This window comes from Gallinula chloropus (genome assembly GCF_964237585.1).
Source record: "Gallinula chloropus genome assembly, chromosome: 3".
Taxonomy (NCBI): domain Eukaryota; kingdom Metazoa; phylum Chordata; class Aves; order Gruiformes; family Rallidae; genus Gallinula; species Gallinula chloropus.
The window spans coordinates 31,318,460-31,344,037 of NC_140087.1; the positions used below are offsets into that span (position 1 = coordinate 31,318,460).

General features: G+C 40.7%; 2 protein-coding genes across 2 annotated transcripts in view; both read right to left on the reverse strand.

Annotated features, from left to right (window-relative positions):
- Positions 1-4,274, reverse strand: part of LOC311189706 (monofunctional C1-tetrahydrofolate synthase, mitochondrial-like) — a 117,754-nt gene extending 113,480 nt beyond the window's left edge. Inside the window, exons 1-3 of the mRNA XM_084261421.1 lie at positions 4,232-4,274; positions 2,294-2,401; positions 1,352-1,426 (exon numbers count right to left, since the gene is read on the reverse strand). Coding sequence (XP_084117547.1) covers positions 1,352-1,426; positions 2,294-2,401; positions 4,232-4,240 — 192 coding nt within the window. The 5' untranslated portion in view covers positions 4,241-4,274. The remainder of the gene's footprint in view (positions 1-1,351; positions 1,427-2,293; positions 2,402-4,231) is intronic.
- A 586-nt stretch (positions 4,275-4,860) lies between these two features.
- LOC311189377 (monofunctional C1-tetrahydrofolate synthase, mitochondrial-like) overlaps positions 4,861-25,578 on the reverse strand; it is a gene marked incomplete at both ends in the record, with an annotated part of 34,717 nt that continues 13,999 nt past the window's right edge. Inside the window, 6 exons of the mRNA XM_084261047.1 lie at positions 4,861-4,877; positions 5,516-5,652; positions 14,246-14,419; positions 17,580-17,677; positions 18,366-18,433; positions 23,244-23,355. Of these exons, the coding sequence (XP_084117173.1) occupies positions 4,861-4,877; positions 5,516-5,652; positions 14,246-14,419; positions 17,580-17,677; positions 18,366-18,433; positions 23,244-23,355 (606 nt within the window). The remainder of the gene's footprint in view (positions 4,878-5,515; positions 5,653-14,245; positions 14,420-17,579; positions 17,678-18,365; positions 18,434-23,243; positions 23,356-25,578) is intronic.

Consider the following 25,578-nt stretch of genomic DNA (forward strand, 5'->3'; position numbering starts at 1 on the left):
TTGAGGAGCAGGGGGATAAAAAAGGTAGCTCATGACATCAGACAAGGAGTTTAAAAAGAAAAAAGAAAAAAAGCACACATGGGACCTTCTGTAATTACAGGTCCAAATCACGCAGGGAAGGGAGGGATTTCAATCCTAATAATCCTCTTGGAAAAAAAAAAGTAGCCCCACCCAATTAAGATATTTCTTTATATTTTATTTCTCTTTTAGTTTTAAGGAATCTTAACAAATAATTCACAGCAAAATAATTCGATTATTTTCAAAATATCAAATGTTATAAAACCAGACTTTTTTTCCTACTGAGTTATAGCTCATGTGAAAAGAGAGAAGCCATTTCAACTGCAGAGATAGTTGGTATGTCATGAATAACCGAAACACTCCCCTCCTCCCTTATCTGTTACTCTACATACAGTGTAGGCAAGGACAGAATGAAAATACTCCAAAACTCTGATGGAAAAGTCTGAGATCCGTTCTGCCACAGTGTCAACCAGGCATTTTAGCTTACTAGCATTCAAATGAGCAGCACAAGAGCTTAAAAAGTAATGAGAAACTAATTCATTTATTTTTTTCCTAAACAGAATCTGGTGTTACCACCCTTCCACCCCCTAATTCCAAGTGCACACTTGGCACCTATCCGTTGCCATCCAGTGACTCTAAAAATATCACTGATCAGGACTCAAGCCAATAACAAACATGGAACTGGATGCAGAAGACTGAAGATGTCCTTAAGGGTCATCTTCAGGGGATTCAGATTCTCCTTCCCCTACGCCAGTGGACTGTGTTGCTCTCTAGGTATTTTTCAGAACAGCAGCCTCGAATCCAGATACTTAATTTTTTCATGAACTAGAAGCTCTTTTGGAAGCATTCAGGAAGCAAGATAGGATGCATAAATAAATGCTGCACACAAATGTACTTCTACCCCTTGAAAGAAGACACTGCCAAGCTGACATCAATAAAACCTCAGAAGTATATGCTATAGTAAACTTGCAAACCCAGAAAATATTGCAAAACCAAAGAATGTGAGCTTTCAAACAGGACTTTACCATAATAGGAAAAGTATTTTTAAAAGTCTAAACTCTAATATTTCATCAGGAAAGACACAGCATTTAAAAACATTATTGGTTTATTTCAGGAGAAGAGCAAAAAATGATAGCTATGAAAATAATATCAGGCCCAGATCCTGTTACTTCAGGGACGATGCTTTCAGAAAAAAATCTGGGCTTGATAAATTCATGACTGAGGTTTATACAAACTCAGTCCCATACATCAAACAGTTTTAAACAAGTTGTGTAAGAGAGTACATTTTATGAAGAGGCAGCATAATTGAGGAGAGATTACATTAACAACTTACTCTCAGACGGGCAAGCTGAATAGCAGAGAATCCTCTCACACCATTCACAACTGGAACCAGTCTATTATACAAAGCCTAGAAAATAAACACGAGAAGGTAATGAAAAAAGCTTACAACCAGTATAAGTTAAATGAAAAGCTCTTTTTTTTTTCTTTTGTTCAGAGTAATTTCAGTAAAAATTTTCCAACCACATCAGTTGTGAAGTTCCAGTTAGCAATTTAAAAAAACAATTCTGAGAAGGCGATAAGCTTTTGAGCAACACCTATGATTTAACAGTTTAAGTCCAATTACCAATATTACTGTGTTTCTATGGTTGCCTAAAAGAATTTGTATTATTTTTGTAACCGGGAAAGTTGCAAACTGGCCTAAAAGTACATTTGTGCTGTATGAAATAAAGGAGATATAATACCCCTGCTCAGTTTTAACACTGTAACAAAAACAAACAAACAAAAAAAGAGGCTCCTTCCTTTACTTTCTCCCTACCCTTTAAAGGCTCAAGTTAGCATTTGTGTTAAGATCACAACAGATTTAGCAGAGGGAAGAGGCTCTAGTTTATTTTCCCCCACAACCCCTTCTTTTTATAGACATCAACCCTAATCATAAGCATAATTTTCAACATTAAAAGGAGTATAACATTATTAAAAAGACTAAGTTTATATATATATCTAAAAACAATCTTTTATCAGACTATCTAGTAGAGTTTGAAATATTTAGCAGTGTTCTGGGTGCAAGATCTTTACCCTAAAGACTACCTTATGATAGCTATTTGCTAGAAGAATACATTCTATAAGCAAAATTTCCCTGAAGAACACAGAATGGCTGCAGCAATAATTTCACACCATGAAAATATAAAAAGATAATCAGCTTATTTTGCTTTGAAATGCAGTTTATTGAAAAATTGTGAAGAAAAATGTCATGCCTGTATCAGAAAATAATCCTCACCTTATCAGACTGAGTGTTCTCATGCAAGATCCTAGCATCAATAGCCGCAGCCAGCAAATTATTTGCAGCAGTTATAGCATGAATGTCTCCAGTCAAATGAAGATTGAACTAGAAGGTAAAAACAATACAATCTTTTTAGAAGAAACCATTTAATTCAATTTTCTAAAGGACAGATTAGCAGCAAGAACCATTGCTATCTCCTTGATGTTACAGCTCTTATTAGTCACCTATCAGAAGAGATGAATTATTATCAGGCTGAAAATACACCAAGCTATATGAAAGGCTTGCCCCTGAGTCCATGGTAAATTACCCTTAGTTTAGCCAAACAAAGCCAAAAATGTCTTTATTCTTTGCTAAATGATCCAAGAACGAAAAGCCAAAAGCTATGGTTCCAGACCATTAATACTAAATCAGTTTACTGTCAGTATTTACTAATTGACCTGGACCAGAGGTGCAAGTTTCTGCTGAATCTGCCAGAGCGCGCCGTGCATGCTGGCGGTGGGGATGCATGCCAGCTCTCTGCTAGGCAAGGGAGCACAGCCTGTACCTGATCAGGCATGAACTTTGCTGATACAGTTTGTCCGACAAAGTTTTGTGGCAGTATCTGAAATCAGCACTTTAGATTAGATGAGGATTTGTGTTTCTATACATCTGACCGGAGGAGGCAGGAGGTCAGTTTTAATTGCACTGCAGCACTGATGGCAGAGGGGGACTGACAGCAACTGACACAAGCCATATGAGGTTTGACAAAGCCAAGTGCTGGGTCCTGCACTTGGATCACAACAACCCCATACAACCCTACAGATTGGGGGCAGAGTGGCTGGAAAGCTGCCTGGCAGAGACGGACCTGGGGGTGTTGGTCGACAGCCGGCTGAACATAAGCCAGCAGTGTGCCCAGGTGGCCAAGAAAGCCAACAGCATCCTGGCTTGTGTCAGGAATAGTGCAGCCAGCAGGACCAGGGAAGGGATTGTCCCCCTGTGCTCGACTCTGGTGAGGCTGCAGCTTGAGTGCTGTGTTCGGTTTTAGGTCCCTCATTACAAGGACACGGAGGTGCTGGAGTTGGTTCAGAGAAGGGCAACGAAGCTGATGAAGAGTTTGGAGCACAAGTCTTAATGAGAAGTGGCTGAAAGAACTGGGATCATTTAGTCTGGGGAAAAGGAGGTTGAGGGGAGACTTTATCACTCCCTAAAACTACCTGAAAGGATGTCCTAGCCAGGTGGGGGTTAGTCTTTTCTCCAAAGTAACTACCAATAGGACAAGATAAAATGGTCTCAAGTTGCATCAGGGGAGGATCATATTGGATATTAGGAAAAATTTCTGCTCTGCAAGAGTGATGAGGCATTGGAACAAGCTTCCCAAAGAGGTGGTGGAGTCACCATCCCTGGAGGTGTTCAAAAACCATGTAGACATGGCACTTAGGACGTGGTTAGTTTACATGGTGGTAGTGGACTGACAGCTGGATCTTAGTAGTCTTTTCCAGTCAAAAAGATTCTAAGCCCTCAACTGTGCTCACACTCACATGCACTAAGGGATCCAAACTGTAACTAAGCACTGCATCAGGGGTCTTCTTGACACTTCACCAGTCTGGGCCATGGAATGGTTTTGCTGAGCCTGGAGTAAAACCATCATGCATTTCCAAAGAAGCACTTAGAGTATATGCAGAAGCTTAGGCATACTACCTTTACGTGCCCAGAGAATCTGCTTGCATTTTACACTCTGGAAACCAACACAATGTGCAGTAACTGTCCAATATTTCTGCAACCCTACTCCACAGTCCCTCCATGCCACACAGCGGGCAGGTGGAGGTGGCAAGAACCACGTTGAAGTGGCAAGGACCACCCCATCTCTCCAGGAAGACCCTTGCCACCGACCAAGCACTGGAGCAGCCTCTTTGGCCTGCTCACTCCTCCCAAAGGGACAGGGACTTGCTGCCTCACCTCCTCCATAGGAATCACTTGAGCATATCCACCACCGGCTGCTCCACCTGCACAGGGAAGCATATGGTCACATCAGACACACATCAGTTTTGAAAAAAAAAACCAACCCAACACACCACCACCCTTAAACACATGAAGTGAAACTCAGAGTACTGCTAAATTTTAATTTCTATTAGGGGATCAATAATGCACCCAAATGAACAAGACTTCCTTAAACCTTGCTGGCTTTTTTCAGCAGGCAGTAAAATGATAATTCTTGAACTTAAAGGAAACATAATGGCTGGCCCAGACTTTGGCTAGATAAGGGTCACCCCCTGCTCCTGCCCATATTTAGGACATAGTCATGCACATGCAGCTGTCGGATGGAAAGAAAGCAGTCACGAGCAAGCACCGCTTCTGAACGAAACCTTCACACCCTCGCCTGAGCGCTCCTTCCCCACTGCCTCCCAGGGTACAGGCAAAGGAGTTTGCTGTTGCCTTCGCACAAGTTGAGTGGAGGGATTAAAGCACTCACATGCACCAGTCTTGGCTGAGAAGCACCAAGCACCAGGAGCCTTCCAGCTGAAATCAAACTTGTTAACTTAAACTTCAGCAAAGCAAAGTAGAGCAGATGGGGAGTGCTTGCCCAGTTAGGCACCAACCTCAGCTGAGAAATGGTAAAAAAAAGATTGCATTACTTCCTATTGGCATTGAAGAAAGGCTTGAACTCTGGCTGGCTCTCACCTGGCCCTCACACTCTTAAAAAGGGTTTCTAGGCAAAAAGGCAGCAACCCTTGATTCGGGTGTAAACTCCTAATGTTCTGTGACCTCTTTTTTGCACGACACAGCCACAGCCAAACTACACGCATAATTGCAACTACCTTAGCTTGGATATTGCACGTTGATATGGGTGGATTTAGAACACCTTCCCAAGGAAGAATTAAACAGTAACCTGTAGAGACACCTTTACAGTCTCCAAGCAAATGAGTGGCCGGAAGAGTATGTATTTGCACAAAGTTCCTGGCTAACTCACCCCCGAGCTCTTCATTGTGTTTGGGCTTTGTCTGCATTATCAATACACTTAAAGTACATGAGCATAGATATGAGTCTTACCTTTATCTATTAGTTATAATTTATCAAAAAATCCAATATGCTACCATGTAGACAATCCACTGAGTTAGTGAAGTAACTAAGGATGGTTTGTTCTGTTGTTTTTTTTAAAAAAAGAAAGGAAAGAAAGAAAGAAAAAAAGCGTGCTTTTCTTTTAATCTGAAAGAGGTCATAGAGTCTGCAAATATTACATACCTTTAACTCCAAAAGTAGGTCCTTGGGAAGGTTGTCTCAGACAAGCAAAAGAATTAACATTAAGGTGTGCAGTAAGCGCCTGAACAAGACCAATTGTGACTGTGCTTTTTCCCTCTCCTAGGGGTGTAGGGGTTATTCTAGCAAAACAAAAAAAAGAAGATTAATCAAATTCTTTGCTGATGTCAGCTTGGCCAAGGATGTCAGAACTTGCAGCTTTTGATTTCAATGAAGAATATTTGTACAGCAAATTTCAATAAGATTACTTTATCTCCACAAAAATACTGCCACAATGTTAGCCCCTAGCTCAAGCTGGAATGCTAATATACATGTGTCTTCTATTTAAGCAATTTACTATGATAGCAGAAAAAGAGAATATTATTCTGGCAGAAGTTCTGAAAAGAATATATTGAATTTAGACATTTTTATTACAGCACAAAAGTCTCACCAGTTTCATTAACAAACCATCTATCAACATATTCTGAGCTTGTATTAATACTTTTCTGTAATAATGTACGAGATGCTTTATTCCCACTGTGCAAACTGTGAATGAAACAATGGAATATTTAAATTAAAATCCCAACATTTCTGTTTGTAAAACTCAACTATCCCTCTCCAGTTTCCAGGTCTTCATAACTCTCAACAGTGACAGATCAACTGCTTTTTAAATAAAACAGGACACAAAAAGTCACTATATTCAACTGAATATGATTTTATACTTATGTTTCATGACATTTTTGCAGAGGTAAGGGTGATGAGGGACAGTTAGAATCACAGACTGACCTCCCATACCAAAGCTCAAAAACCTCATGCTACAACTCCCGCATCTAGACCATGACTGAACCAGGACAGTATTTCAGAAAGGCATCCGATCTCAAATCAGAGACTATAACCTCCACTCTATTCTTCTCCCTGTAATGAAGGGACACAGTTGATTTTTCAAGTAGAAAAATGCATCAGCCTTCTGTGAATGAAAGACACCTCAGTTTAAGTGATGTCCTCCCTACTCTCAAGGTCAGCACATCTGTTTATGACCCATGTTAAATGCCAGGGGGCTGGTTGGTTTGTTTTTTTTTTTTCTTTTTCATTTTTCTTTCCCTTAAAGTGTGAACACATCTCACATGTCCACAATGCATTCAAATGATTCAAGTCACAGCATTTCTCCTCCTGACTGGCAAAAGCAGAAAGCTCCACTCACACAAGTCCTACTTTTTGGCAAAGTGGAACCATTCAAATCTTTGCTGCTTTCACTACCTGCAGAGAAGTAAGTACCTTAGTGAAGCTGATGTTAAGATCTAATGTTCTTTCCCGAGGAAATACAAGCACATAACTAACACATCCTAGTCAAAGAGAAACCCTTTTCCTATGGCCTCTTCCAAACTTGAGCTAAAAGACCTAGTTCCAATTGGAAACACCAAGTTCCAATTGGCAACACTTCCTTTTCCAACTAGCAATTTTTCCAGGATACTGCTATCCTCAGATCACAAGTTAAACAGCATAAAAACATTTGTAAAATTGTCAAATGCAGGGAGACAAGTGTGTTGTCTCTTTGCCTTTGAGATTCAGCTTAGTTCAGTTAGTTCCCAGATTGACAAAAGCTCTTTGTTGTCCCACAAATGCAAACACATGAAAAACATTAACTTGTCACCTATCTATCTTCTCTATCATCACCATCAGATTCCGGGCTTGTTGTTAAAAATAAGAAACCTTTGTTAGACAGGTCTGGAAAAATTTGGGCAATAGGAAGCAAGTCAAATTAATATATTCCTAGGAAAGATCGTTCCTATTCAGAAAAGTAATGTTTTACCTCACGTTCCAGTGAAATCAATGGGGTTTGGTACATTTATAAGATTCCCTGACACTGAGAATCTTCACAAATAGTATTTTGTCTACTGATAACTCTGAACACCTCTTACATGGGTTACTTAATTTAGGCATTTTGTTTTGGTCATTTTTACCCCACCTTTATAACACCATGCTTGCCACATTCTAAAGCACCATCAATAAGTTATTATCCAAACTATTCCCTGCCTGTGGCAGGGTGCTGGGACCAAATGAACTTTAAGGTCCCTTCCAACCCAACACAGTGAATGGTTTGGTCATCCCACCTTCCATGACTTAAAAGGCAAATGCGTAACAACCAGAAGGCATGTTGGTAACTGCATGAAGAATGGTATTCCTTTGGGAAGGATACACTTGTATCAGTACAGGCTGGGGGATGACCTGCTGGAAAAGAGCTTAGTGGAGAAGGACCTGGGGGTCCTGGTTGATGACAGGTTGGCCATGAGCCAGCCATGTGCCTCGGTGGCTACGAGAGCCAATAGAATCCTGGGCTGCATCAGGAGGAGTGTGGCCAGCAGGTCAAAGGAGGTGATCCTCCCCCTCTACTCTGCCCTGGTCAGGCCCCACCTGGAGTATTGTGTCCAGTTCTGGGCTCCATGGTATAAAAAAGACAGAGATCTCCTGGAGAGAGTCCAGAGAAGGGCTACAAAGATGATTGGGGGCCAGGAGCATCTCCCCTATGAGGAAAGGCTGAGTGAGCTGGGGCTGTTCAGCCTGGAGAAAAGAAGACTGAGGGGGGACCTAATGAACGTTTATAAATATCTTAAGTATGGGATGCAGGGGGAAATGGCCAGCCCCTTTTCAGTGGTCTGTGGAGACAGGACAAGGGGCAATGGCTGCAAGTTGGAGCACAGGAAGTTCCGCACCAACATGCGGAAGAACTTTTTCCCAGTGAGGGTGACAGAGCCCTGGGACAGGCTGCCCAGGGAGGTGGTGGAGTCTCCTTCTCTGGAGATATTCAAGACCCATCTGGATGCCTGTCTGTGCAATATGAGCTAGGGAGCTGCTTTGGCAGGGGGGTTGGACCCGATGATCTCTCGAGGTCCCTTCCAACACTATGATTCTGTGATTCTGTGATCTACCCACTGCAGAAGATGCAAGTAATCAAACGCCACATTACTAAAATTGTTCTGGTAGCCCAGCTGGAGTGTTCTACAACAGTTATGTAAAGTGAGCCAGAAAGCACTGGGAATTTTCTATGAGAAAGCCCCTTTTCCAGAGAACAAAACGAGAAACACACAATTGCTTATTGATCAAACTGGTAGGAACAGATACTGCTTCTGCTGAATTACTGGTACGCTGACACTCGGCACCAGCCACGTCCCTACTGAGAATGCAGGACTCTGGGAGAAAGACAAGCAGACAATGGTTTGCACCATTAAACAGACATGTCTTTGCAGACAGGACCTTGGCTTCATTGAATCTGCTTGGCTTTAATAGCCTACACTTTCAGGGTGTTCCTCAGATGTGTTTGTACATTTTAATCTGTACGCTCCCTTCTGAGAAGCATTGTGATCTTTAGTTTTCCTGGAACTAGAGTTACTCAAGATGAATATCCAACAGCTCAAAATGTCTGAAAGCAGCTGGAATGTAGGAAAACCAGGAACTAGCCTTCCATAAACAGTCTACAGCACTTGGATGACACTCTCCCAAGAAACCTCATCTACTGCAGCAGGTACATGCACGAACCCCTGAGGAGTCAAAACCAGGAACCTGACTTCACAATCTCTGTCCACCTAACAGAATTAACAAAACACAAGCACTCTGCAAATGACACTATTCAGTGAAGCCAGACTGGTAGAGACAATTTGCTTCCCTATCCCAAACTTCTCATCTTACATGAGACGCCCTGGCAGGACACCTTTGATTCTCAGCAGCCTAGAGACTACAGGATAAAACTTAAGAGCTAAACCGGTGTTTAATAGTTGCAATAGCTACCAGGACCTCAGTTTTAAATACTAGTTTAAAAAAAAAAAAAAAAGGTCAAACAAAAAACCCCACAACACCCCTCCCCCTGAAATGGAGAGATTTCTATTATGATAATATCCTTAGAAAGCTTATTTTTAAAAGCTTCCCTTTTGTACCTGGCCTACTTTGATCGGTTTTACAAATAAATAATCCACTTAAGCTGTTTTGTGGACATTGAGATGTTTTTGCTGGCTACACTACTGAGCCTACACTCTTGCAGCGTAGGTCACTTGCTCACATGAGTATAAAATTACAACTGCCGATGGCTAACTTTAGCTCAATTGTGCAACGCTGTGTTTTGACTTATGCAAATCTAGGGAAAAAAACCCAACCTTTAAAACACAGTAAATTTTAATGAACTTCGAGAGACTTTTACACCCATTTGCATTCTTCTTTGAATTTTTTTAATGTTTTCAATCTAAACACTGAAACCCCACAATCATTTTTCTCCTTAAGACTTCTTTGCCGCCTACCAAGCAGTCACCAGCTCCTTGGCAAAGTAAGTCTTCCATAACATTGGAAAGCCTTCTCTCTTTATGTATATCAAAACAAAGATAAGAATATGCAGACTTTCTGTTTGTTTGTTATACATCACATTAGCTTAGAGCAGAGCTGTTTCTGTGGGAAAGCTACATGAGGTCTCCCAAAGAGAAAATAAACAAACAGTGAGATGATACACTGCACCAGCTGTAACCTCCTCACAGCTACCCCAGCCGTTGTGACTCCAGCAAGAACTTTACTGGATGTGTGACAATTCTCCTCTTTCAAATATCCTATCTTCAAATCATCAGTATCAGCAGTTTCAAAGATTTTAATGAGTTCACCATTCCCATGATCCACATGGAAACATGCAGAGCCAAGCTATGGAGGGCATGTGCACCCGAGTTCCCACAAGTGACAGCCTCACCTATATATATGTCTGTGGTGATTTGACCCTGGCTGGAGTGTCAAACAATCTCCCATCCAAGATTGCAACTGTCAGAGATTTATTTCTGGACACAGAAGCACTGCAACTCCCGTTGCTTCATCAAGGTGAGATTATGACAACATTGCAGTGGAAGCCTCCCAATGGAACTGGAGCTTCCAGCTATGAAAGCACAGTGACCACTGTGAAGCTGAGCAAAGCTGGGAACAGACAGAGGAATTCACAACTACAAACTCTCAAAAGACAATGAAGGCCCATCCAAAACCCAATCAGGAGCTGTGCACCAACACGACGAATGCATGACAAACCGTTTCAGCCACGACTTTGTTGTGGATTGTCGGATACTTCAGTGCATCAACGCAGTGGTGTTTTCCCTGCTTATTCCTCCCTGTATTTTTCCTCTTATTTTATGTCTACCATTTTCCTTTTCTTTTAAGCACCTTGTGGCCCAAGAAACTCAGTGAACAGAAAATATAATCCAATGTGTACCCATTAAAAATCCAATCTCACGCCTGAGAATTCTGTCACTAAGATATTTACCACTGTACAACTTGTATGAGCATTAATTTAGTATTTTTCTGCCACTTTTATTTTACCAAAAGGTAGTTAATCACAATGCATTAAAGTTCGGTGAAAAGTACTTATTTTAAACTTCCCAGCATTTCAAACCCTGACATGCTTCTTATCAAAAGCAGCACTATATTTCATAATTTTTCCATATTCTATTACTCCTCCGCTTGCATTTTTGAACTGAACAAGTTTCCAGGATCAACTGGTAAAAGCCCCAGCACTGGAGCATTTAAAAACAACATGCTAGAACACACACAGACTCCTTAAGAACGGAGTAGTTTCATACTGTGTTCATAAATACCCTGTCTACATGCTAGAATGGATGATTAAGTTACCCTGGGTACTAAACTTAGCTACATGTGCAAGCTTTGTTCCTTTGCACAGTCTCAGCCTGCAGTGAACAGGAGGCAGTTTGAGTCAACATATCCTGCTATGTATTTTTTTTAGCATGCTAAAAGCCTGTATACAGGTGTTTGATGCCCAAGAGCTAACTGCTCCATGATCACTCTTGGCTTTGCCACCCCAGTGTCCCAACATCCTGTAACAAGTCACACACAGACACCAGAGAAAAAAAAAAAATCAACAGAGAATGAAGAAAATGGAAATCATGAAGAAAATTAAGCCTCCATCCTGAAAGAAGCATACAAACAGTAGGGGAATCAATGTTTTTAAAGGGTAGATAATGGCAAGATAAGGGGGAATGGACTAAAGCTAAAGGAGGGAAGCTTTAAATTAGATATTCAGGGGAAGCTTTTTATAGAGAGAGCAGTAAGGTGCTGGAACAGGCTGCCCGCTGTCCAGAGGGGTGGTGGATGCCCCGTCCCTGGAGGTGTTCAAGGCCAGGTTGGATGGGGCCCTGGGCAACCTTGTGTAGGTCCAGGCCTGGAGGTTGGTGGCCCAGCCTGTGGCAGGGGGTTGGAACTCTATGATCCTTGGAGTCCCTTCCAACCCATGCCATTCTATGATCCTATTTTTCAGTGACACAACCTGTTAATCAAACTGCAATTTTTCAGCATACAAAGTGTGTATTACATGAGGCATTTAGATGTACTTGAGTGCATTCAGAAAGTATGAGGAAGACTTCCCAGTTAATAGCAACTTTTGAAAAAAATCATAAATAAAACTACCCCTAGATATAAAAGGTGCATTTGGTTGCATTTTTCTATTCAGAGCAACAAGTTTGGGATCTAGCATGACAGCAGTAAATTCCCAGACATCATGAAACATTTAAACCTGATTGTGCAATTCCAGGTACAAATGTCACAGGCTGGATCATAGATGGAAGTTGGAAATTTTGCAGCTTGCTGAATACACACATACACTTTTCACTTCCTTCACATACAGAATGTTCAAATCACACCTAACAAATATTTCCATCAGACTAAATACCCTGAAGTATAAGCATATACTTAAATGTTTCCTCTGAAGAACTGAAAACTTATTCTGCAGACCTATACCACATCATTCTAAAAGAATTTCTAAATATCTTCAGTTATTGTGAACTAACATCATAATCCAAATGGAGATTTTGGTTGACCTTGCCTTGGCAGCGAGCAGATGAAGGCAGCCACTGAGGATTTCACTCCCCACATTCCACACTTGAGTGGTATTCAGTTTTCACTGTACTGATCATTTCCCTACCAGATGCAGCTCCCCCCTTTTGTTAAAATCATTGTCCACTACAGGCATTTCAGCAAATGAGAACAGCCAAGAACACCTAAATAAATGTTACATGGGTTCCCTTTTTTTTTTTTGTTTGTACAATATTTCAATGGAAAAACTTGAACTCTCTTGGAAGGGAGCATTCCCACTCCTTGTATGGCAGATGTGGCTGCATGCTCACTCCACCAGATGCAGTGACTTCAGACAAGTTACAAATATTGCACCATGGAGTTGCATAGGTACCAAACACAGCGTTTGTGAAATGCAGGTCAGTCTCCACAGGTGTTATGTAATCTTCAGAAGATACAACTTTCTACTTGTCACCAGCTTCTCATCTTGCTAGTCAGAGCCTCCCCATTTCTTCCACACACATAAACACTTCTGTCTGTGCCAACAAAACAGCGTTCAGCTTGAGATTCCTTCCTTGAAGAAGAGTGGGAGCCAAAGCGGTGTGAAGAAATGTACGCGCTGGTGCATGAAAGCTAAACTCCACCTGAATGGGGTTTTGCATCATGGGCATCTAGATTTTTGCAAACAACCTCTGCTTCTGTGAGACACTGCTGCTGGAGAAGCCGGGCACAGCCTGCAGCATGGCACCCAGTGACCACAGGAGCCTGAAAGTATGTGGTAGCAACTTTCTCAAACTCAGCCAAATGCTGAATCTGATTTTCTTTCTCCAAAGCAGCAAAATAAAAAAAAACAAACCCCAAAACAACCCAAACAACTGTGCCAAAGGAAACCAGGCTCAACAGTTATTATATTCTTTTCTTAAACAACTGCTCCAACATCCTCCAGGAAGATGCTTATAGACTGCAGTTCTTGCCTGTAGCTTTGAAGGCAGCTTCGTAACCAGTGTGCCTCAGATTTGTAACATCAGGTCTGTCAGTCTGGAACAGCCCCAACTCAGACAGTGCCAGAAAACCAGGCTCCCTCCATAGGAAGGTAGTGCAACAAACAGTTTGTGGAACATTATCCTGACTAAGGAATTGGTAGATCAAGGCAGCATTCTTCTTCTGGATCAGCCTAAAGCTGTATTTTAAACCTGACCACTTTTACTTACAAGGAATACGTAATATAGATTAATTAAGGACATAAAGAACACACTGCAATTTAAATAGTAGAACCTTCAAATGATTGATCAGAATGAGAAGTTTCCACTTAGCAAGCCAGGTGACTGAAAAAATGTTGTGTCTCTGAATGCAGAAGAACAAAACCCTGTAGCTCTTCAGAAGAGAAGCACATAATTCCCACTGAGCACAGCATTTGCTAAAATCGTGGGAACAGGGAGCAGGATAAGCCTGCCTGGAGACATGTCTACATTTCAGAGAAAAACCATGGCTTTTAAACTTTGCAATCTGTTCTTCAATATATTAAAAAAAGTATTGTTAATATCAACAGATTAGCATGTAGCTTCTGTTAAAGCTTATTTATAAACAAGCAGAATACACACAGACTTGAATATTCAAGTTAAATGCTTAAAATTCTGATAAAACACTAAGAAAAATTCGACACACCAATAGATAATATTTAAGAAGCTTAGAACAAACTCCCTATACAAAATACACTTTACTTCAGTAACAACAGTTCAGAAGAAAAGTTGTATTGCTTCAAAATTTCAAAACTGCTCACTTTGAGAAGAGAGCATCCTACAGCTGAGAACATTCAGGGCTCTTATTAGTGCAGTATATTAAAACGATGTAAGTTGCATGTTTATATTAATATGAGTGAAAAGGGTGGACATTAACGACATTACCGTGCATTCTTACCCAGCAACTAGAACATATTTTCCATCTGGTTGATCCTTTAACCTTTCCAGCAGGGACAAACGTACTTTGGCTTTGGTTTGGCCATAGATCTCAATTTCATCTGTAAGCAATCCTATCTCCTTGGCAAGTACATCAACAGCTTTTGGACTCTGTGCTCGGGAAATCTCAATATCACTGGAAAAGAAAACAAATAGGAGCCAGGAGATTTCTCTCAGCTTAGGTGGTCGACAACAGATCACAAAACAACAGCAAATACTCCAACAATGGGGTTAGTGTAATCAGTTTTTCAATCCTCTCTCACATTTTATTAACCAAACATAAATATTAGCTAACACCTAATATTGAAAATCACGTGCTGGGTTTTTTAATTGTTACAGTTTCACAGAGTTGTCTCATTTAATCAGATTCCAAGTATTACATAATGCTTCCATATCAAACTACAGACGTGTCTGCTGGATGCTCAGGCATGTCCCACTGGAATGGATGTTTCTGGGTTTGTTTTTCTTCTCCTCCCTCCCAGTATATTTCAGCACATACACTTTACTAAAAAGTGCATACATTCCTTGGCCAACCGCCACGTAAACACATCAACTAAACCTGATGCTTGCGTGTGTAGCACCTTTCATCAGAGGGTACCACCAAGTAAGCTGAGCATCACTGCTCCCCCATGAGGGTACCAAAGGAAGCAAGGCATTCGAAGACCAACCCATGCACTTCTAAAACACAGCTGTATTGAAAATGGTCACATAGCAGGAGTTTAACACACAGGGCTCAGGCCACAAGTCCAGTGACCTTACAAACTATTTCCAGGGGGACTGTGAGTGGCAGCTAAAGCAAGAGAACAAGCACAGAGCAAGCACACATGGTAGAACTGCCTGAGAGGAGGTGGCTGTAGGCTGGGGGACATGGTTGTATCTGCAGTTCTTGACCTAGACCACCCAGGGTCTTTGGATTTAATACCCCTTCATGGGCTTTTAGTTTGTGAGCTTGACCCTTATTGTCCACAGTTTAGCAGCTGCAAGCTCCTGAGACAGTGAAGTCCAGGGCCCGGCACACATGTGAGGAGTTGTCTCCTTTGTTTTGAACTGCTCACAACACTACAAGAGCAAGTCAGAATTTACCAAGAGATTAATTACTTTAATTTTAACCAGGCTAAACTCCTTCCTGCATTTTGAGTTGATTACAATACTTTTAAGATAGAATCTGGCAACGGCATCAAAGCTAGTGTCTTGAACTTACAGTCTGCAAGACCTCAAATATCCACAGATGAACCCAGAGCTACTGCCAGATCTCAACTCTATGTGTGGACTTCAGCTGTTCTGCATCCACCAGCGAGTAATTAGTTCGTGCCAACTTAATTGCTTGCTGTTCTTTGAGGATATTCTAAATGGGCACCCTTCTAATTTCCAAGTGTCCCACTTTCACACCCTGTAGAATCTAAGTGAAACCCAGAAATCATTCATCCAAATATTGATATAATCCAGTACCATAGGACAAGAAGCTACTCAATCACAGCACTCAACAGTTGGGTTGCAAACAATTTCATTGCACATACTAACCTGGAATCTGCTTTCTTTCAAAGACATACTAAGCACATCCTCTTGCATTACTAATTACAAATTATTTGTAAAAGTCAAGTACAATTGAAAAGTGGATGCTAACAGTTCTCCAGTGGTAAAACCATTGCTGTCATCATTTTCCCATCTGAAGCTCCCCAAAGAACCTTCAGAGTTTTAACTAAGAGTTTTAACTAAGAAACCCTTTAATGACAGATTGCACACTGATTCACACAATAAAGTGATAAAAGGCACAATTTCACAATTAATTGACATTTATACCTTGACTACGTACAAAACATTTGCATCTTGTCTATTATTTCTGGTAGAAGCATCTTCTAAACAACAGGAAATTAAAGATTTTGTAACTAGCATTTAGAAGACTTCATATGTAGCTAGCTCCAGCACTAGTTTGACAATGTGTTCTCTATATTGGAAATACCAGAATTACTCAATAAGTTACATTATTTCATATTGCTGGAAATGTGCGAGAGCGGTTTTTCTGCATGAATGAGAACTGTTAAGCAAAAAGTCCACCACTGACAATGGTAACTCATAATTTACAAAATGCAGGAAAATGTAAAAGATGGGAGAAAACTCTACATCCACTCAGCCTGAGTGCTAGAATTTTCTTTTACTGCATATTTGTAAGAAAATCTTCCATTCCGTTTCCAATATCTTTGGAAATACATCAATTAACACCCAGATCTCACAGAAATCAAAAAGCAGATGTTCCCAGTTTTAGTGCTTAAGCAGCTTTGCCTCATTTTCAATGAAAACTCCATCTGTTTCCACACAACGTGGTGTATATTACTGTAAGATTACATTTTATTGCAGGATACTTTCCAGACGATGAGTTATTTTATGTTTAAAAGACAAAAGACATAAAGCTACAGGGTTATCAAATAAATGTGAGTCCTATTACTGGTTATATTATAGGTCATTATATAAAAATTATGTAAATATTTATGTACTAAACACACCATGTCATGGATGGGGTTTGGAATAGAATCCCAGCTCTCTCCATCTTCACTCCTACATGAGGTGCTCCAGTCCCTTCATCATCTGTGTGGCCCAGAAGCATGCAGCAAAGCAGCACACAAAAATTTCAAAAGCTGTCTTGCAGCAGAACCTCACTTCAAGTTGTTGGTTCCTCTCTCCATCACCCAGCACAACCTACACATAGCAAACCGATGGGCTTGGGCTGCTCTAAATGTCACAGGTGTCAGTAACTGTGCCAAGGCTGCCCTAAAATCCCTACAGCCCAGACATTGGCCTTGGGAGGTGAATGACAGGAACTGATTGAAAAGATTCTGGCTAGGAGAATAAATATACTTCCTGCTTTTTCCATCTACACGGGAATTTAAAAGTCTAATGAAGAAGAAAGTACTTTGACTGAGGAAAGAAAATAAAACACAAGATCAAATGCCTCTGAAACCACACAGATCCTTCCCACATTAGGGTTTAGCAATTAGGAACTTCTTGTATTTTGCATTCCCGTTGACATTACACAAGGTTTCACCTCCCTCCCTCAGTGAAACTCCCAGTTCTAAATCTTCATTAAACAAATCTTGGCTCCAATACACATCATGAAAATAAAAACTGATAGGAAACGGAAGGACACGGTGACAAAGGGGCATACCACCAAAAGGAACATGTAGTCCACATAAACAGATTGAAAAATAAGTAAGCATGGACCATTTTTAGGTTCATCACCACATTTAATGCTTGCCTTTTTTTTTTTAAATTTAAAAAAAACCAAACCCAACACTTATTACCTGGGCACTGGGGAGAGGGGCTGCAGTTTCAAGCAGCGGAGGTCCCACTTCCTGTACTTCCGGGACCAGATCCATCGCTCCATGTTTTTCACCATATTCTGTTTTTAAACAAGAACACAGCACACACCAGCTGCATCATAAATACTGAACACTAATTTCAAACCACCTCAGGAGTATGTTGAAGTACCTTTTACAGTAAAGGCTAACCAAAAAACAAGCTTAAAAAATCTGTCCATTTCATGGGTTTAGGATGAAAGAACACCCAAACATGGCAGGATTACTGCCCTCTTGTTTGTCTACATTTCAGAAAGAGCTATTAACATGTAACTGGCAGAGAAAAGTCTCTGATTAGGCACTTGGAGATCTTATTCTGGTAAAATGGAGAATTTTTCATCTCTCACAATTTAAAATAATGGAAGGTATTAATTGTTCACCGACTGATTTGTGTTCTTTTCACATAAAGGAACAAACTTGAGGACTGTCTATCCATCACACCACAAAAATGTGCATGGATATAATTCATCTTTGTTGTCCTTCCAGAGTAAGTAACGTTAGTCTGTTGATAGCAAGTGTTTCTGCCAAGCTTTACTGTAATCGTCAGAATTATGACATGCTTGATTTTTTAATTTACCAGGCATGAATCACCCTAACTGACTAAGAGTTGTTATACAGTGGAAGGTAAGATGTTCAAAACAGCAAAACAAAAATTAAAACTCAAACTGGAGAAGTAATTTCTTCAACTCACAGAAAGAACAGCACATTGACAATGTCTGAAGTTACACTGACCTGCATTCGGAGTGCTATTGCAAGGGAACCGACAGCATGGCTGTTTTCCTGCCCATAGTTGTGTTTCTCTGTAAAATAAAAAGTATTGCACTAATACATCACAAAGCTTTTGTGAGTGGAAGTGCGTGTTTTGAACAACATCACTGAAAAAAGTTATAGGTGGCTTCTTTAATACTTCAAATTAAATCACCCGGTAAGATGAAGATAGCATGAAAATCAGAGATCAACTGTGTGCTATCAAACATATTACGTAAACACACACATGCATATAAAAAAGCATACACACACTTGAAAAAAGAAACTAGAAACACTGAGATTAATTCCAGGACCCAAACAACTGCTTTTGGATGAAAACATCCAAAAACCAAAACCAACCCCAAACCAACAAAAAGCCAGATAGCTGTGAGGATTTGAAGAGATAAATGTATTTTTGAACTGAATGCCTAAGTGAACACGGTAAAGATTGTTGTTTTCCATACAACCATGACAGTAAAACAGAACAATGAAAACAATCACAGAATACTATATAGGAGTATTATCCAATGGGATTTATAATTTGGAATAAGCAACATTTTTTAAGTAGCAAAAGTCATCTTCATCAGTGTGACATTAAAAAGAGGTATTTTGAAGAGTCTGCACAATTTAGAGTGCCTTCAACTATAGAGACAGTTATAATTTTTTCTAGCAGCAATATATCATACAATAACCATGTATTAGCTACCCTAATGAAACATATTATTCTGTCCTTTTCCTGTAATCCTCCTTTTGGCCTGTTCTTCTGATGTTGCTTATTGACTTTTTTTCTAGACACAGCCTCTCTGCAATTCACATCCCGGTCTCTCTGGGCATATCAAGGCCCCAGCCACATTCTGAAGGGCGTAGCCGTAACTGAAATGAAAAATAACAACTGTACACTGACAGCTTTAACCTTTCACCCACAGGGGAGCCAAAGTGCAAACCCTGACCTGATCAAGCTCACACTCATCCCAGATGAACTGATCACAAAATGCTCACGTTGCCTTGCACAACTACCCTCTGACAGAGGTCCCTGCGGCGGCAGGGCACAGAAACCTGTCTGGAGCCAGAGCGGCAGGCAGTGGCATACAGAGGGGTCAGCACAGCAACCCACCACACCATGTCCAGCCCAGTCTCACACCCATCACCAAGAGAGCAAGGCACCCCTTTTGCAGACACCCTCAGCCTCATTCAGTATGCTTTCTAATCCTCTGTCAAACTTTCCTGTCGCTAGTCATTTGTACATCAGTTTCAAAGCCAACCAAGCAGAAGGTGACAATCCTGACATTGAATTCTAATTAAGAAAGTGCCTGAGAACTCCTTCTACTTATATTAGCACTTGCCAATTAAAAAGAAAAAAAAAAAAAAGGTCTCTTGGAGATGCTCAGTTTTAGACTCAGACAGAGGACTTTTACTGGAACAGTCTATCACTGTCATAAGCTGACTGTTGTTGCTTTGAGATCAGGCTGGGAGAGCTGCCAAACAGACAAATGAAGTAGGAAGAATGAAATATAAAATCCCCTTTCAGACAGCTGTGCTTTACAGAAACATTTCAACTTTTTATGTTATTTGGCTTAATATGACTTCTTTATCAGAGCAGGGTTAGTGTGTGTGTAAATACATATCAGAATTAGACATTTCCCTTCAATAAACTACTTCTCTCAGGCTGCCTATGCTACACACACAACCCACAAATGACTAACCAGGCTTTTACAGGGGTGAAGGTGAAGCTAGAGGGAAAAAAGACATGCACACATGAGCTAGCAAAACAATCACAGGATTGCAACAGCTCTCTTGGGATAAATTTTCCAGATGGGAGCCGGAACAGCACTCTCTGCTTTGGATTTTGGCCAGAAGATCAGCTGAACAGCATACAGACATTGTGGTCCACCCACCCATCCATTGGCACTCTATTGTGGGGGGTGGGTGAGAGATGCTCTCACGCACTACCTGTCAGCTCACGCAGATTAGAACAGAGAAAGGTGGGAAAACAGCTGAATGTCCCATTAATGTATTTAAACCATATGGACTTCAGCTTTTAAGTGACCACAAAGGAGTTGGACAACAAAACCCAAAATAATTTTGGTATTCTTAAGTTTTGTTCAGAGACTCTATTTTCACTTCTATATATTTACATATAAAGCATTTTCCTGCAAGAACCTACCAGAGCTCACTTGATTCCAAAATCACTAGTGCAGCAGAATAAGATATTGTGCTGTTGGAAATTGCAGACTCTTTTAAAATTACCATCTAAAAAATCTTTGATCAGATTAAAAACATACTTGAAGAATTCTGTCACTTTGGACCAAGCACTTCTAGCTCTACTCTCCTGGCTTACATCATCACAACTGGCCAAGTCAAACATGCCCTTGCAAGTTTTGAACGCTTTTACAACATGCAACTGAGTTAGACTACATGGGTACCTATGTAAAAAATGAAATCTAGCCATCACCTGGCAAGAATAAAGGCAATTTCATGGCCATTGTTGCTTTCAGGCTTCATTTAGTTCCTGTCCAACTCTAACATCTGTGGGGTCACATTTCTAAAGCAAGAAAAAAACCCCAGAACAATTTCCAAGCTCCTCAGCCAGATTCTACCATATATTGAAAATGAAGAGTCAGTTGTAAAGCTCAGTTGTTTCTCCAAGGTCATGACTGCTCCACAATAGGCTTTTAATAAGTATCTTGCAATTAAACTAAGTGCATTCTTCCTGTCAAACAGGCACCTGTGTTTCATGTACCTCTTTACTAAGTCTTAAGGCCAGCATTTTGGAAAGCTGCTAGAAGGCGTTTCTGCTATTCTTGCAGAGTTTCTCCAAGATACTGACAATCTCAAAAGTGTAAGCACAAAAACAGATGGACATTTGGTACATAAGTTCTATTTAAATTATCTTGCTAAAAATCTCATGCTGACTTTCCAAACAAGTGCTGTACCTAGCGCAGCCCACTGCTACGACTTGAAAAATGAAGAAGAAATATCTATATGCTTATGCCAAATCTTCCATTTCCTGCCGTCAGAACAATTGTTGGTGTGGTACGTGGGGTACTTTAATGCAGTTCTAACAGCGCTCTTTTGGGGAAGGGAAACACTAATGCTAGCTGTAACTGTATAGATACTTAAGACCTGGCAAGCAGTTATACTGTACAACTTCTGAGTAGGTATGTGAAGACCTGACTCCCTTTGCAATGGAAGGACAGAGTTACGTGTTTGAAACTGGGACTTGCACCAGACAGCACACAGAGCTAGCGGAGTTCAGTCATCAGAGGTGGCCACTCAGGCTACAAGGACTGGCTTACCCTCACCATGCCCTCAGAGACCTGCACCTCTAACCAAGCCCGATACCTCAGAAGCTTCTGCTTATAAGGATTAGGACAAGGAGGGGCCGTTCACTTTCATTTTTATTTATTTATTTATAGACTTTATTGCCATACCACCATCCCCCTCTCTGCCCTCTTTGCTTTCTCACTCATTTCTCCTCCATACAGGAGTATGTTATACTAATAGGTTAGGTACCTGCTGAAAAGACCTTTGGTCCAAACCCTGCCCCACAGGTATTTAACAATTACATCCAACAATCCCTATGCAAAATAAGCTTGTGTTAAAGATGCAAGGAGCCTTCTAATTACTAGGCTAGGAAATTTTGAATTACTTTCTGGCAACTTGCGCATCACCAGCGAGGGATAAGGCTTGGTTCCCAGCCCTCAGATCCCCATTAGGATCAAAGCACTGTTCTGGGAGGTGGAAGTAGAATGCCCAAATGCCTTTAGTCAACTGAGTGAACAATAGCCCACAGTGTGTTTAAATCAAGATGATATCACAAAAGGCAAGGAAAGGAATCTCTTGCTAAGGCCATGCTTTGCATGGGAACAGCTGCTGCTTTATTATGAGCCTGATCTTGCATTAGCTCTGCACAGTGTCTGCTTAATTTCTCCTTAGGCAATATGCCTAGTTTAAGAACCATGCAGTTAGTTCTCCTTGGCCTTGTGCTCATTTCCCCAGTTTTGTATCAACAGATGTCAATAAGCACAATTGTGATAGACCCAGAGAAACACATTAACCAATCACCCTACCTGTGTACGTATTTGTTTTCCTGTTCATTCACAGCATAACGCCACCTGGCCAGTGGACAGTCAAATCCATATACCTTTGAAAAATCTAGAAAAATATCTAGAAATCTTCACAGGACTTTGAAGACTTTTACAGGAAATGCAATTCTAGCAGGAGAACAGAATAACTTCTGAGAAGCTTTCTTAGTTTTATTCCTAGTAAAATTCTGCAGCATTTTTTCAACTGAGAAACTAATGAACTTACAATCTCTCCCCAACTGGTCAGTGCAAGAGGGAAGGGAATTCAAACTTTTTCTGTAGGAGTCACTATTGTAGGAGACATTCTGCCTGCTCTTAGCTACTCACAATTTCCCTACTCTCTTGCACCATCCTCTGCACACAACTTCATAGCACTGTGCAGTTGGTATTTTTTCCCTTCTTCGCTTTTCCCCATGTTCCAGGTGAGTTTATAGAAGTCACAGAATAATACACTGTACAAAATAGCGCTAAATAATAGCTCATCCCACAGTGTCTTCCCCTCTGAATTCTTAGAAGCCATAGGATCAAAACTTATTTAACTGTCCTGGTATGAAGAATCTGTTTGAGCTCTTCTTCCCTCACCTAACATCTTTTCCCTATTTATATATTGGACACGTAAGTATTATATATGCTTTGTACAGAAATACCCACTTTTAAAGGCCCTATCCCGAAGGTGCAGCTTTTAACCGCATTGCATTGTCAACAGCATGCCACAGACTTATCTCAAAGACACACCATACATCACTTTTGAGAACTGCTCGCTTTGAAGGCCTCTTACCTGGCAGCAAGTCAGGAGAACAACTGATAACGGTGGTTCCAGGCTTTATCCAGCTCACAGGAACTTCATCGGGTTTTTTACTGCCAACTACCACCACATCTGCATGATGAAGCTAGAGATAGACCAAAACATCCCCCCCAAAAACAAAACAAGCATTTAATGTTAGAAATATCACATAAATATACTCAGACTCACACAGCAACCCTTTGAGAAAACTGAAGGGAAAAAAAATATTGAAATATCCAAGTTGACGGCTTCGTTCTTGCCACACGTGCAATTTAAGAACAATAGCAATTAAAATGAAGTCAGGTAAACAAACTGTGAAATTGGGCAAGCAGGGTCAGAGTCAGTACCAAGAATATTTAATGGGGATTACGTACTTTCAAAGAAGAAGTCCAAAGTCCTGTCCAACAAGATAACTTGGAGAGACTTAAGAAAGAAAGGGGTTGAAAGACAGTAAATAGGCAATTATAAAGAGTACAGTCAGATTATCTGACAGTAGAAAAACAGGCCAACTGAGGGAAAGACAAGATGACCTGATCTGCAAACATCAATGCCTTTGAAGAATACCAATTAAAGCATTTGATTTTTTCACAGTTCATGTTTGCGAACCAGTGCTTCTGCTCTAGCTCAACCTGACAGGTGGTGGAGCAAAAGTGGTTACTACAAAAATTCTTTTGATCAAAGGCTTCAGTGTCTGCCTTTCCTCCCTCCTCTGAAACAGGGCCCTGCACCGATTATTGGAGTCACTATGAGAGAGGGACAGCACCGGTGGCAAATGTATAAAGACCTACTGAAAACCAAAACGTGGGCATCAGCACTGCCTCAAGCCTGAATGCAAGAATTATTTCAGATACACAATGAGTTTGGAAATATTTTGAAAAATGTAAATTAATGCCAACTGTCACAAACTCGGCAAGCCTCTCTATGAATTGATTTGTGACTGACAAGCGTTCCAGCTTCTTTTTTGGCCAAAAGTGCTCTGACGCAACCCTGCCCAACACTCCTGCCAAGAAACAACAGCTACAAATCCTGTCAGGATAGCAGGTTCTTGGCACAGCTGAGCATCCAGGAGGGAAGAAGAGCATAACTGCGGTGGAAAAGGCAGAAAGCTAAAGAAACTCCATCTTCTCCTCAGAGGACATGAGGATGGCCTAGCCCTCCTTAGAGATATGCATGTGGAAATAAAGCCAAATGTGTGGGAGAAGATTTATTTGCCTGACAAATGACTAATGCAGTGAGCTGATGCAGGCTTCAGTCAGAAGTCCTGCAACACTCCCATGACTGCCTCCAAACGTACAGTCACAACAGTCATTCAGCCTTATCCAAACTGCTTATGGTCTTGTGTCTGGTACCAATATCAACTTACATGCCACTCCTAGCTGACCATGTAAGTCCTAGTGCTTGACCAGTTATCAGGTCAAACCGTACTGAGGAATCTGCAAGAAAATTTGGATAAAGAGATGCTGCAGTGACTTGTATACCAAGAATATTACCCTGAAAACACACTTTCCCCTGCAAAAGGGAGAGGTTTCTGCAATTACTGTCAGCACCATCAACATAGAGAAAAACAGTGATTATTCTCAGTTACATGAAGGCAGCCTTGTATTCTAGCATTTGTAATTCATATATTGAAGTCACGTATGTCTTTCCACGCAAAGCCTCTGGGACAAGGACTAAAGGCTTTGCACACCACTCAGCATCGTGAAACTATGAACCAGTTGAGAGCTCTATGCAACGAGTAATAATTTTGACAGTGTTCAGCCAAACATACTTATGACAGACGTGATCCAAAGTAACTATAATGCCAGAAAACAACTGACCTGACCAAATATTCATCTCTATGACGACTGATCATACAGTTAAAAAATGTTATTAACAGCTGAACACAATAAATTTTGATGCCAATATTAACACTAGTTTGGATGGCTAACATTGCATATACCCATAAATGTATAGGAAAACTAGCTGAACCTTTCATCTCATTGTCCCACTCCACCTCATCCACAAAAAAAAGCTGCATCACATGGCAGAGAACAGTTGTCCTGTGGTTGAAGGCACACTGACAGAGCCTTCCTTCCCCACCACAACTTCCTTTTCCTTATTTCACAAAGAAAGTTAATGTAAAAAAACCACAAATGAAAACAACAAACAAAAAAACCCAAGGGCACAGATATAATTGAAACTCTCTTGCTACAAGCAAGAATTTTATATGATATTATTGAAAAAGTTCCTGGAGAGTCAATAAAGTATCGCAAACACTTTATAAATTCCCCACCCCATGAGTATTAAAAAAAAATTATATCCACTTATTTGATTGGGAGACTGAGTCCAT